This window comes from Myotis nattereri, assembly GCF_964212035.1.
Source record: "Myotis nattereri genome assembly, chromosome: 1".
Taxonomy (NCBI): Eukaryota; Metazoa; Chordata; class Mammalia; order Chiroptera; family Vespertilionidae; genus Myotis; species Myotis nattereri.
The window spans coordinates 96,911,987-96,925,269 of record NC_138075.1 but is presented as its reverse complement, the minus strand read 5'-3'; the positions used below and the strand labels follow the sequence as shown (position 1 = coordinate 96,925,269).

At 40.4% G+C, this 13,283-nt stretch overlaps 1 protein-coding gene across 3 annotated transcripts in view; it reads left to right on the top strand.

The window, feature by feature from the left end:
• Nucleotides 1-11,376, top strand: part of RAB18 (RAB18, member RAS oncogene family) — a 160,744-nt gene extending 149,368 nt beyond the window's left edge. For 2 of the 3 annotated variants that reach the window (XM_081087513.1, XM_081087512.1), the window contains 4 exons: nt 2,607-2,679; nt 5,917-6,035; nt 6,110-6,176; nt 9,429-11,376. In XM_081087513.1, coding sequence (XP_080943639.1) covers nt 2,607-2,679; nt 5,917-6,035; nt 6,110-6,176; nt 9,429-9,604 — 435 coding nt within the window. In that variant the 3' untranslated portion in view covers nt 9,605-11,376. The remainder of the gene's footprint in view (nt 1-2,606; nt 2,680-5,916; nt 6,036-6,109; nt 6,177-9,428) is intronic. The other variant, XM_081087514.1, reaches the window with a different exon arrangement.
• Nucleotides 11,377-13,283: the final 1,907 nt, after the last annotated feature.

Here is a 13,283-nt window from a genome sequence, read left to right as displayed (position 1 = left end):
AAGCCTAATATGCTAAGTGTTCGGTCATCTGGTCATCTGTTCAACTAATCAAAGTGTAATATGCTAATGATATGCTAAGGCCACTCAACTGCTCACTATGACGTGCAATGACCACCAGGATGTAGACGCCCCGAGTAGTAGGTTAGCTTGCTGCTGGGGTCTGGCTGAACGGGACTGAGCGAGACGGGCCAGACACGCCTTGGAGCCCTCCCGCAGTGCCTCCTCGGCCCTGATCATGCACCGGTGGAGTCCCTCAGCCTGGCCTGCACCCTCTCACAATCTGGGACCCCTCGGGGGATGTCGGAGAGCCGGTTTCAGCCCAATCCCGCAGGTCAGGCCGAGGAACCCCACTGGTGCACAGACCCTGCATGCTCTATTCTATATATATAAAAGCCTAAGCAACTGAACGACTGGTCAGCCGGTCGCTATGACACACACTGACCACCAGGGGGCAGACACTCAACTCGGGAGTTGCCCCCTGGTGGTCGGTGTGCTTCCACAGTGGGAGTGCTGTTCAGCTGGCCAACGGGCGCTAGACGCAGGGCTCACGGCTGGCCACTGCATTCCGGAGACCGCAGCGGAGTGGCAGTGAGCCTACTGAGCAGCGGCGGCAGCAGGCACAGCGGGGCCGGGATGAGCAGGAGGGGCAGGCGGCGTTGGACTGCCGGTTTTAGCCCAATCCCCGCAGGCTATGCCAAGGGACCCCACTGGTGCATGAATCTGTGCACCGGGCCTCTAGTTATTTTATATTAGTTTCAGGTGTACATTATTGTAGTTAGACAATCATAAACTTTATATAGTGTTCCACACTGTTTTCTAGTACCCACCTGACACCATACATAGTTATTACAATATTATTGATTATATTCCCAATGCTGTACTTTACATCCCCGTGACAGTTTTGTGACTACCAATTTGTACTTTTTGATCCTTTAACCCTCTTCACACAGTCCCCCAACCCTTGTCTTCTCTGGTATAAACTTTTCCATAAAAGGGTGAATAGTAAATATTTAATTCAATTCTAAAGTGGGCCATATGGCAGTACATGAGTAAATGGGCCTGGCTATGTTCCAATAAAACTTTAATAAAACCTTATATAATAAAATACATGGTGAGCTGAGGCAGCAAATTGCCAACTGCTGCTTTGCATAATCTTAGATACCTTGAAGCCACAGCCCAAGGATAGTAGAAAGAAGGTAGAAGGAACCATCCTGGAAGTAGAGACTTGTTAGTTTTTTCATTTTGTTTTCCCACAACAGAAGTTGAGCAGCTATCCAATGGCAGGACTTTCTCTAGGCACTGGAGTTAACCTGGTGCTTAAGCAGATGAGGTTCCTTCCTCATGAAATCTTAATTTTCTGCTAGTGTACAGTTTATGTTTATTACACCCAGCATGAGTCAGAAATAAGGAGTGGTTCGGTTTATGCATTTTCCTAAAAGAAGATATACTGGTAAAGAAGACACTTTAAAAAGTCCAACCTAAAAGTTGCTTACCTAAAATAAGACACCCCTGTAATTCTCTTTAAATCAGTGGTTCTCAACCTTGATTTTATGTTAGAATCACCTGGGAAGATCTTAAAAACTTCCCTCAGTCCCTAGACTAGACCAATCAAGTTAGAATGTTTGTAGGTTGGAACCTGTTATCCAGGAAATTTCATTGCATAGCCAGAGTTGAGAATCATAGCTTTCAATGAAATAGGTTTTGTGTCTGATAAAAATCTGAAATCCAAAGTGGTAGAACACCTTTACTTAGGTGCATTTTTGAGAGACGAGTCAGCATTTAATTTTACTAGTATTTAATACTAGAGGCCTGGTGCACAAATTCATGCATGGGTGGGGTCCCTCGGACTGGCCGGTGATTGGGCCGATGGGGGCCAGCCAGCCAGGGGGAGGGACCGCAGGAGGTTGGCCAGCCACGGGAGGTTGGCTGTGGGAGTGCACTGACCACCCAGCCATCCGGGAGGAGAGACCGTGGGAGGTTGGCTGGCTGAGGGAGCTTGGTTGTGGGAGCACACTGACCACCAGGGGGCAGCTTGCATTGAGCATCTGCCCCCTGGTGGTCAGTGCACGTCATAGCTACCAGCTGGTCTTCTGGTCTTCTGGTCATCTGGTCGTAACTGTTGCTTAGGCTTTTATATCTATAGATAACACTTGTCATTAAGAGAACTCATTTATTTATTTATTTATTTATTTATTTTTTATTTATTGCTTAAAGTATTACAAAGGGTATTACATATGTGTCCATTTTATCTCCCCGCCCTAGACAGTCCCCTAGCCTCCCCTATCCCCCAGTGTCTTATGTCCATTGGTTATGCTTATATGCATGCATACAAGTCCTTTAGTTGATCTCTTACCCCCCTACCTCCTGCCCCCCAACCCTCCCCGGCCTTCCCGCTGCAGTTTGACAATCTGTTTGAGGCAGCTCTGCCTCTGTATCTATTATTGTTCAAAAGTTTATAATGGTCAAGAGAACTCATTTAAATTTCAAATTTTAAATCAACTTGTGCATTGATATTTTTAATAATGCTGTTTACTTTTTACTCTTAGTGTTTTGAATGTCTGTTATTTATACTTTTTAATTTAATAGTAATTGATTGTCACTTTTAGGATACTGCTGGTCAAGAGAGGTTCAGAACATTAACTCCCAGCTATTATAGAGGTGCACAGGGTGTTATATTAGGTAAGTTTTTACTTTAATATACTATTTTTAAAATGTTGTTTATTATAGTAATTTCTGATTTTCCTTATCTGTGAACATCAATATGTTTTTATTTTTCTTTAGGGCTACTTTTGTGTAACTTGACATTGTACTAACTTCATTTAATATTAATAAATATTGAAATGGTTATTGGTGAAGTGCTCCCTATGTCTCCACCCATTGCCCCTATTTTTATTTCAGAGAAGAAGGGAGAGGGAGAGAGAGACAGAAACATCAATGATGAGAGAGAATCATTGATCGGCTGCCTCCTGCACACTCTCCCTATTGGGGATCGAGCCCGCAACCTGGGCATGTGCCCTTGCCTAGGATCTAACGTGGGACCCTTCAGACCACAGGCTGTTATCCACTGAGCCAAACTGGCTAGGACGGGGGTGATTCTGGGATAAGAATTTTCAGAGCTCTCCATGGGAGGATGAAGTTTTGTGGAAAGTTTTATTTCTGTGGAATTAAACCCCTGTGTTTCCAAGGTCTCATCTCGTTTCATCTTGCCATGGTAAAAGTCCAGTCTTATCTTCAGCAATGCTAGGATTAAAGCCAATACCCAGAATCTCCATTCTATATTTGCAAGTCCAGTCCAGCATCTGGCTAGTTTAGCTTGTGTTCCCAGCTGCAGTTCATTGCATGTGGGGTTCACATGGCTATGGGCCATGTGGCTTCTAGGGCCACATGGCTAGGGAGGGAACATGGGTGAATGGAAGGAAGCAGGAGCAAAGCCAGAGGCACAAGAAAGAGAGATAATTATTTGTTTTCGGATTATGTATTCCCAAATTTTTGTGGGCTTGCATTGGCTCCTCCCCTCTGGCCAATTATTTTTGTTCCCAGGTTAGGCTGACAGACAAGCACCTTCCCTACATCACCCTGACGTAGGGAGGGTGCTTGCCTGTATCTTCCCCTTTGTTGGACCCCTTACCATGGTGATCTGTGGGGAATGGTGGTTTCCTGGGAAGTGTAAAGTTGCAGCCTTCTGGTGAAGCTGCCCAGATGACTATGCTCATAATGTCTGGCCTTCCCTTTGCTCCTTTCCTGTTACTAATATCAGCTAATTACAGTGGTAACAGAACTTTCAAAATTTGTTTTCAACCCTTTGTCTAGCAATTAAAAAATAAAGATCAGACTAATTTATTAGACTTAAAAGTACATGTTACTAAGGAAATAATTGAGGATTAATCCACATATAGTTGGTCTCAGAGTATTACTAAAAACTGATCTTCAGTTAGTGGCATTTTATTAGTCATTAAAAAAATAGCACAAAGCCCTTAACACTGTTGATTTATAATCACACAAAATTTAAAAACCAAATGTGGATTCCATTGTAACTTATTGAAAAGTGCTTGTCCTTTATTTTTTGTTCTTACATTCTTTTATTATATATATGCAGATATATATTATGTATAATACTTAGTTCTATCAAATAACCATACTAAGGAGTTCTATTGGTAATGTTCCCCAAAGTAGATTTAGGTAAAATAAATCTTTGTGCATTTCATGTACTATCAAAACTTGAGACTTACTGATTTCACTTTTAAGGCCATACACACAATACAAAATATACACAAATTGGGTTAAAGTAATAAAAGTGGGCTGAAAGAAACCACAGGATTCAGAACAACTAAACTGTATTTTGCTTGCAGTAGAACCACAAATGTGGGTATCACATAGCTCTTTTATTATAGTATGCGAGGGGCTTTTGGAATCTATGGTGACTGCATGGCTGGTGGGCTAGCAGCTGATGTGTCCTGCTGGAAGCTTTGCCAAGGGCTCATTTCTTCTTCACCTTGCCTTTCCTGGATTCTTGTTTCAGTTTTTAATTAGCCAGGGTGACCTTGATTGTATCTTCAGCCAATGTGGTATAGTGCAGTTCCACAGGGAGAAAGCAGAGCTCCTTGATGATATTTGTGTTTTTGATGGTCAAGGCTTCCTTCACTGTCTTCCTTTTTAGCTGTTCAGTGGCCAACGAGCTGGAGGCAGTTGCAGAACCATAGCCAAATGTTTTTTTTTTTTTTTTTTAATATATATTTTATTTTATTATTTATTTATTTATTTTTAATATATTTTATTGACTTTCTACAGAGAGGAAGGGAGAGAGATAGAGAGCCAGAAACATCGATCAGCTGCCTCCTGCACATCTCCCACTGGGGATGTGCCCGCAACCAAGGTACATGCCCTTGACCAGAATCGAACCCGCGACCCTTCAGTCCGCAGGCTGACGCCCTATCCACTGAGCCAAACCGGTTTCGGCTAGCCAAATGTTTTATACTTGGTATCCACGATCTTCCCCTTTCCATCCACTTGAATCTATAATTTCATTACATTACTACATGCTGGAGCCCCCACAGATCCTCCAACATTTTTAGATGTCTTGTCAAGAAACTCCACATTTCTGGGATTTTCATCTTGATCAATGACATTCCTGTGATAGAGCCGGCCAGAGCTGACAGATGCTCTCCTGGGCTGGGAGGCTTGGAGGCCAGGCTCTGGAGCAGCAGAGCCTACACCTCACACCTCAGATGCTGCTCTATCTTACAGGCTTGCATTAAAAGTGTTTTTAATGCTCCTGGGAAATGGTTTAAAATGAATATTGACCAGTTGTAGGGAGAATTCTTTCAAATTGTGACTTGTGAGGCTTTGGTTTTACTTCTATTTGACAGTGAGTCTTACTGTTTTGGTTTTAGCACCTCCTAAGTTTAGAAAATACTGTAAATTAATAAAGCTCTTTACTTACTATAATGCAGATAATGTGAAAGTGATAACAGAGGAAGACAGTCAGGATCCCATGTACTAATTTTACTTGGGTTTTCAAATTCTGTTTTTTGTAAGAAACAAATCAACAGGGTTATAGATGTTTAAATTCATGTAAAATTTTTGGTATTTTGCCACAGATTTGAACCAAAACACTTGGTTTTTTTTTTTTTTTTTTTTTTTTTTTTTTAACACTTGGTTTTTATACAGATTTCATTTTCTTATTATGAATGGGGGCAGCAGTTGTTTTGCTTCAATTAATTTTCAGTTATCACACAGGATATAACTTAATTCTTCTTAACAGTGTATGTTAATAAAATTGAATACTGATTGTTAAGCATCAAAGACTTAAAAAACAGATTTTTCTATTGGTAATGTTAGTTTTAATTTTCATATCAAAAATATGATATCATTGCTCTTATTTTTAAATTCTTATTTACTAATGACTCTTTATTTCAGTTTATGATGTCACACGAAGAGACACCTTTGTTAAGCTGGATAATTGGTTAAATGAATTGGAAACATACTGCACAAGAAATGACATAGTAGACATGCTAGTTGGAAATAAAATCGATAAGGTAAGAAGTTAGACACTTGGCATTTTTTCTCTGTGTCTTGGTAGCTTTTTAAAATCTTTGCATCCATCTTTTAGGAAAATCGTGAAGTTGATAGAAATGAAGGCCTGAAATTTGCACGAAAGCATTCCATGTTATTTATAGGTAGGTGTGTGAATATTTATCATTTCATTGTTAATGAGCAATTTAAAAATGGAATTTCTGTTAAATTTTTCTCAATGAATTATAAATGATACTAGAGGCCTGATGCACAAAATCTGTGCAAGAGTAGGCCTTCCTTCCCCCGGCTGACGGCACCAGCTTCCCTCTGGCTCCCCGGACCCGGGCTTCCCTCCGGCTGCCGGGCTTCCCGTGCAGCCCTAGCTTCGTCTGGAAGATCACCCGGTCTAATTAGCATATTATGCTTTTATTATTATAGATAGAGGTATTTAGTTCATAGTTGTCTCATGCTATAGCATCTAACTATAGAATCAGATTCTTTATTTTTCCTTCTGTAATAAAAAATAGGATCTCATTATATGAAGTCATACAGAACACAATCAAATTATTTCTCTCAGGATGTTATGCCATTCAATAAAGCCACGCTCCTAGTGCTAAAGTTGTACCTTGCTGGTTCATGTGGCAACAGTGGCACCACCTGGAAGCTTGCTAGAAATGCTTCATCTCAAGCTATAACCAGATTTTCTGAATTAGAATCTGCAGTTTAATAAAATCTTCATGTGATTTGCATGCAGATTAATATTTCAGAAGCATGGTAGAGCAAGGTTTGGCAAACTACAGTTGGGGCCAAATTTGGCCCCATCATTTGTATTGGAATACAGCCACCTTCAGTTACCTACATATTGTCTACGGTTGCTTTTGGATTCATGGTAGAGTTCAGTTACAATAGAAACCATACAGCCTACAAAGCCTAAAATATTTACTATCTGGCCCTTTACAAAAAAAGTTTGCTGACCCCCTCACCTAGAAAAGTGGACCGCCTATATCAGAAGCACCTGCAGAGCTTTTCAAAATTATAGGCCCCTGGTCCGTATTATGGGTTTGAAAGAAGGCCTAGAAGGCGATATATAAAAAACATCCTAGTTAATTCTAATGCGAAGCCAGCTTTAGGAATTACCAATTTAGTCCATAGTGTTAGAATTGACTAGTAATCAATAAATTAATATGGGAACACATCATATATAGGTAGAAGCAGGGTGCTGTAAGTGGAAGGTATAGGGAGTTTTAGAAAGGAACTGAGTACTATCTCTACAGCTTACTTGCTGGGTGTCCTTCATTTCAATATTTGTTTATTTAATAAATATTGATTGGCTACTGAGGATATAATAGTGAATAGAGCGAACTCCCTGTTTTCATGGAGCCTATGTTCTAGTATAGGAAACAAATAAGTGAATAATCCTCTGAAAGAAATAAAACATTGTAAGAAAAGAGAGGATGACCGGTGTGAGAACTGATTAGGGAGAGTTCTGTAAAGCAATGACATTTAAACAAGAATCACTCATATGAAAACCTAGAGGGAGAGCATTTCAGGCTGAGAGAATACCAGATATTTCCTGAGGTAGGTAGAAGCCAGTTTAGTGTATTTAAGAAACAGGAAGAAAGCTGTGGCTGGAGCAGTGTGTGTTGGGGAAAGATTGGTGATAATGGGAGCTGGGATTTAAAAAGGTCATGTTGGACCTCACTGGATATGGTAAAGAAATAGATTTTAATTCTAAGTGTGGTAGAAAGCAAGGGAATAGTGCTGTGATCTGATACTTTTTTTAAAAAGGACCCATTTGTGTAGAAAATGGACTATGAGAAGCAGAAGCAAGAGGCTAGTTATTCTCTTATAATACAACTAGGGGCCCGGTGCATGAAATTCGTGCACTGGGTGTGTGTGTGTGTGTGGGGGGGGGGGGGGGAGAGTGTCCCTCAGCCCAGCCTGCCCCCTCTCACATACTGGGAGCCCTCAGGCATTGACCCCCATCACCCTCCGATCACCTGATCGGCCCCTTGCCCAGGCCTGACGCCTCCGCCAGAGGTGTCAGGCTTGGACAGGGGACCCCCATCTCCCCCCGATCACTGGCTCTGGCCCCCGCCCAGGCCTGAGGCCTCTGGCCCAGGAATCATGCCTGGGCAGGGGACCCCCATCTCCCTCTGATCGCTTGCTCCACCCCCCGCCCAAACCTGACGCCTCTGACCCAGGGTTCAAGCCTGGGCAAGGGGACCATCATATCCCCCCAATCCCCGGCTCCGCCCCCCACCCAGGCCTGATGCCTTGGCCAGAGGAGTTGACCCTCATCACCCTCCGATCACCAATCACCGGATCGGCCCCTTGACCAGGCCTGAGGCCTCCGGCAGAGGTGTCAGGCCTGGGCAGGGGACCCCCAGCTCCCCTCGGTTGCAGTCTCCGCCCCTGCCCAGGCCTAACACCTCTGGCCTAGGCGTCCGGCCCGGGCAGCGGGGACCTGCAGTGGCAGCGGGGGGGCGCCGCGATCGTGGACTTCGCTTTAGGCCCAGGCAAGGGACCCCTAGCTCCTGGGACTGCCAGCTTCGACCTTGCCCAGCTCCCATCGCTGGGTCCACCCCTACTTCCTGCTATCACTGGCCAGGGCGGCAAAGGCGCCTGATTCTCTGATCATGGCTGGGGGGCAGGGCAAAGGCGGCCCCAGGGCCGCCTTTGCCCTGCCCCCCAGCTCTTAGCTCCCCCCTGGGTTTCAGATCACTGTCAGTGGCAGGGGGCTTCTTCCTGCTTTCCCTTTCGCCTCCCTGCATTGTGCCTACATATGCAAATTAGCCGCCATCTTGTTGGCAGTTAACTGCCAATCTTAGTTGGCAGTTAATTTGCATATAGCCCTGATTAGCCAATGAAAAAGGTATCGCCGTATGCCAATTACCATTTTTCTCTTTTTAGTGTAGATAGCCCAGATCAGCGGTTCTCAACCTGTGGGTCGCGACCCCTTTGGGGGTCGAACGACCCTTTCACAGGGGTTGCCTAAATACATCCTGCATATCAGATATTTACATTACGATTCATAACAGTAGCAAAATTACAGTTATGAAGTAGCAACGAAAATAATTTTATGTTTGAGGGTCACCACAACATGAGGAACTGTATTAAAGGGTCGCGGCATTAGGAAGGTTGAGAACCACTGGCCCAGATGAATGAAGCTGGTGGCTTTGACTGTAGCTTTTGGCAGGTGGTGGAAAGTTAGCTAATCTGGGAGATGCGTTAATGGTAAAGCTGATAGGCACTGAGACTTTGAGGAAATTCACTAATACTAAACCTGTGGGGGGAAATTGTTGATTTGGGTCTTTACATATTGTAGGCTGATATATATGCCATAATAGTTTCCCATAAAAGCATAGGCCTATGATCAGAAGGAATATACTGTGACATTTTCCCTTGAATTTCAGAGGCAAGTGCAAAAACCTGTGATGGTGTACAGTGTGCCTTTGAAGAACTTGTTGAAAAGATCATTCAGACGCCTGGACTGTGGGAAAGTGAGAACCAGAATAAAGGAGTCAAACTGTCACACAGGGAAGAAGGCCATGGAGGAGGAGCCTGTGGAGGTTATTGTTCTGTGTTATAAACTCTGGGAAATGCCATATTTGATCAGATAGTGACATCTTTCTGTATATAAACTCTTTAACTGCTATTTTAGGGACCTTGCAGTTTGCACATATTTGTTTTGTATCATGGCATAAGTATTTACAAGAAATCTCATTCATTGGCTTTCCCAGGTAAAATGTTATGGTAAGCATGCACAGTTTGCAGTTTACAGTTTTTATGTAACATAAAATTGGTGTACCTTTTATAAGTACACTTGATTTTATGATTTACATTTATCATGTGATTTTTAAAAATCCACCTATCTAATATATGTGAGAACAAGGTCTACTTTTGGTCTTTTTTTTTTGCTTAAATACTCCTATCAATTACTGAATTAATTGATATGTAGAACTCCTAGAACTGCTGAGAGATTACAGGTATTCAACCTGTTGAGTTTCTTCAAGAATAACAAAAAGCATGATTCCACAGCTTTCCCTAGGATGTCTGCTGACAGATTCTCTTGTGGTATTAAGCAAAATTCTTTTTATAGAATGCAGTCCAGGCCAATTTATAATTAAATTTCTGTTCTGATGATGCTTCTAAAATAGCATTGATATGTTAAAGAAGTTTGATCTTTTTAATTTACTTCAATGAGTAGCTCAGTTGCTTAACTGGAGTTTTAATTCTGTGATATGTACATTGGATTCATGACCCTTAATGCAGCATTTTTAGTGGGTGTTTGGCAGAATGGCAATAAGGTTTTCCCCATTTTGGTTTCGGAAAGACACGAATAGAGTGTTTTTGTGGCTCATGTTGTACTTACACTTTGAAACCAACACCTTTTTCTATAAATGTTGATGGTGTTCGTCCAGGTACCTCCATTGTAGCTGTGTAATGTTTATGAATAGCTGTATCTAATGACTTCCATAAATGGCATGTTAATATTAAAAAACCTATGTCTGTATTTTGAGGGTTGGGATAAAAAACACTAAATGACAATTTGAGAAAGACATATTGCTTCCAGATTTTGATGTGTGTGGGGAAATAGTGTTGCAATGAAAATCTTGGTAATTTATTGTAACATGTAGTCAATATTTTATTAAAACCAACTTGTACAGACTAATAAATCTTTCCCACAATATTCAGTTTTCTAACCTCTAGCTATTGTACATTGTATGGTTTTTTTTTACTCATGTTATTTAATTCACATTGACCTCTGCTGTTTAAGCCCCCAAATAAGTAATGTGTCTTTTCAGATAAGTCAGTCACTCTAATACCCTTCACAGTAAGATTCTGATACTAATTTCTGGGCATTTTGTTCTCTGTATGCAGTTGCAAAGGATAAGCACTTTTGTGGGTTATCTTTGCAATATATGTGATAATGGATTTACCTGAAGTTGGGTTCTTTCTGAAATGTCCACCTCCACATGAAACCTTACATTCTACTTTATTCACACTTGTTAGACCTCATTACATGTGATTAAAAGTTGTGTACAGTATATATGTTTTTACCAAGTATAAAACATTTACTACTTTAATTTGAAAAAAGGTAGCCAACACATGTACTTAGGATTTCTTTGTTACATTGAAACTGTAGATTTCTATATTCATGTAGTGTCTGTATTGATAAGGCATTTCTGTTTATTGTTTTTTGCTCTTTGGGCTATGTAATAATCTTTCTGTACATTGTATTATTGCCTTGAATTGGTCAGAATTTGGATACATTAATCACTTAACTTTTAAAAACTAATTTTGTTTGATTTATATTGTAATCTTTTATAGTTTTTGAATAAATATAGCCTGCTTTCCCTAGATGAATTTGTTCAGGAAGTATTATCCATTTCCTGATTACTCTCATCAACTGAAGAACCTCTGAATATAGTGTTATTCAAGTTCTATTGTATTCTGTGGCTTTCCCTTTACTATTTTGTTGCAAGCTTATTGTTTCATAGTGGAGTTTTTCTAAGTGAAGTAGTTGTAATATCTAAAATTAGCCACTGAAAGGAATTCGTTAATTTTTATTTTCCAAGCATTTGAAGTAGTTTTAAAGTGCTTTATGCAGACGGTGCAAATTAGAACAATTAGGATGTAGTGTTTGAGTTCTCAGAATACAGAAATAGACTTAAACAAACATATACTCAATTACTCTTAAGATGGAGTAATAGCATTTATTGAAAGTTTCCTTTGTGTGAAGTGCTGTTCTAAGTGCTGAATTATCTCAAGAAACCTCACAGCAACCTTAAGAGATTGGTTGGTACTCCATTTTAAAGATGAGGATAATGAAACCACAATTTTGTTAGGTAACCTCCCAAAGATCACATAGCTAATCAGTGATGGAGTTGGATTCCAGTTAAGGCATCTTCACTGCTGAGTCCATGTTCTTGACCACTGCTCCCTTTGCTGTGACTAGTTTCAATAGGGTTGAAAGAGTTTTCCTATTTCTTATTGTTATTTTTTACATATAATAGAAATATTTCAGATTTTTGGGTTATAGAATAAATCCCATTGATGTAAACCAGCCATGTACAAGTCATTTAACCAAAAAGTTAAGGTAGTGGAGTAGGTTTTCTCTCAGTTATTTTATCTTCTCAGGGTGGAATGAAAATCTCTGACTTAGAATAGTACAATGTCAGGGGATTTATGGCACCTTAACTTCCTATTTGTAACTGGATTTGAGAAAAATCCAGGAACAGTCTTGTTCAAAATCAAATTTTGGGGGTCGGTGGGGAGAGGTATTTTCACTTCAAGTACTTAATTGTCATCTAAATTCACACTTGGTGTTGATTTTCTAATTGAGTGCACTGGAATTGGACTTCATTTTGATTCATTGTAGTTTGCTTACTTAAATATACATGATTCTGTACAAAGTGTGGGACTGACCCCATAGCTCATAAGAGCATCCTTCTTATGCCACTACTTATTCTACCTGTGGGATGGCACAGACCTACCTCATAGCCGTAATATCTTTAAATACAGTTTAGTGTATATTTTTTCTGATTATCAAGTTATCAGAATAATCCTGTAGGTACTCTAGACTGTAAGTCTCAGTATTCAAGCATTATGCTTCTATGTATTGAGGTCTATTTCAACAATCACACTTAAGGAATTTCTTGTTCCTCATGTATTTTCCCGAGTTGGGATGGGGTAAAAGCTTTAATTAGTTTTCAGAAGACATTTTACTAGTTCTGACCCCAGCTATGCCAAGATTAGCCAACTATAGGCTTCATTCTGGGTTTTGTCCAGGAATGTTGAAAGAAGAGACTAGAAAGAAATAGGCCAAGTCAAGACTTGGAGCTAAAGAATATAGATTTACCCAGGAAATCTGATCTTTATTTTTTCCAAAATGGAAACATCTATCAGATTGGAGCGGGGGAAAAGGTAATCAACTTCTGTTACGTTATGGGACTCTAAATTTTACTATTTGTTGTTAGCTTTTTGTTTCATATTTAGAAACCAGTAATGTTTCTAATTGTGGTGTGAAATTTGCTTAAGTGCCTTCTAGTTAAAACAGCTTTGTACACAAGCACCTTTCCAATAGCAGTGTGAGCTCCAATTTTCAGTCTTGCCTTTACCATCTCTCTCACACACATAAGAAATATTTCTTTTTTATCAATCTGATAAGCAACAAATTATGTAATTTTATTTATATTTCTTTGATAACTAATTAGATTGAGTACTTTTAATATTTTATTGCATAACTTCCTTGTTTGTGTATGTTG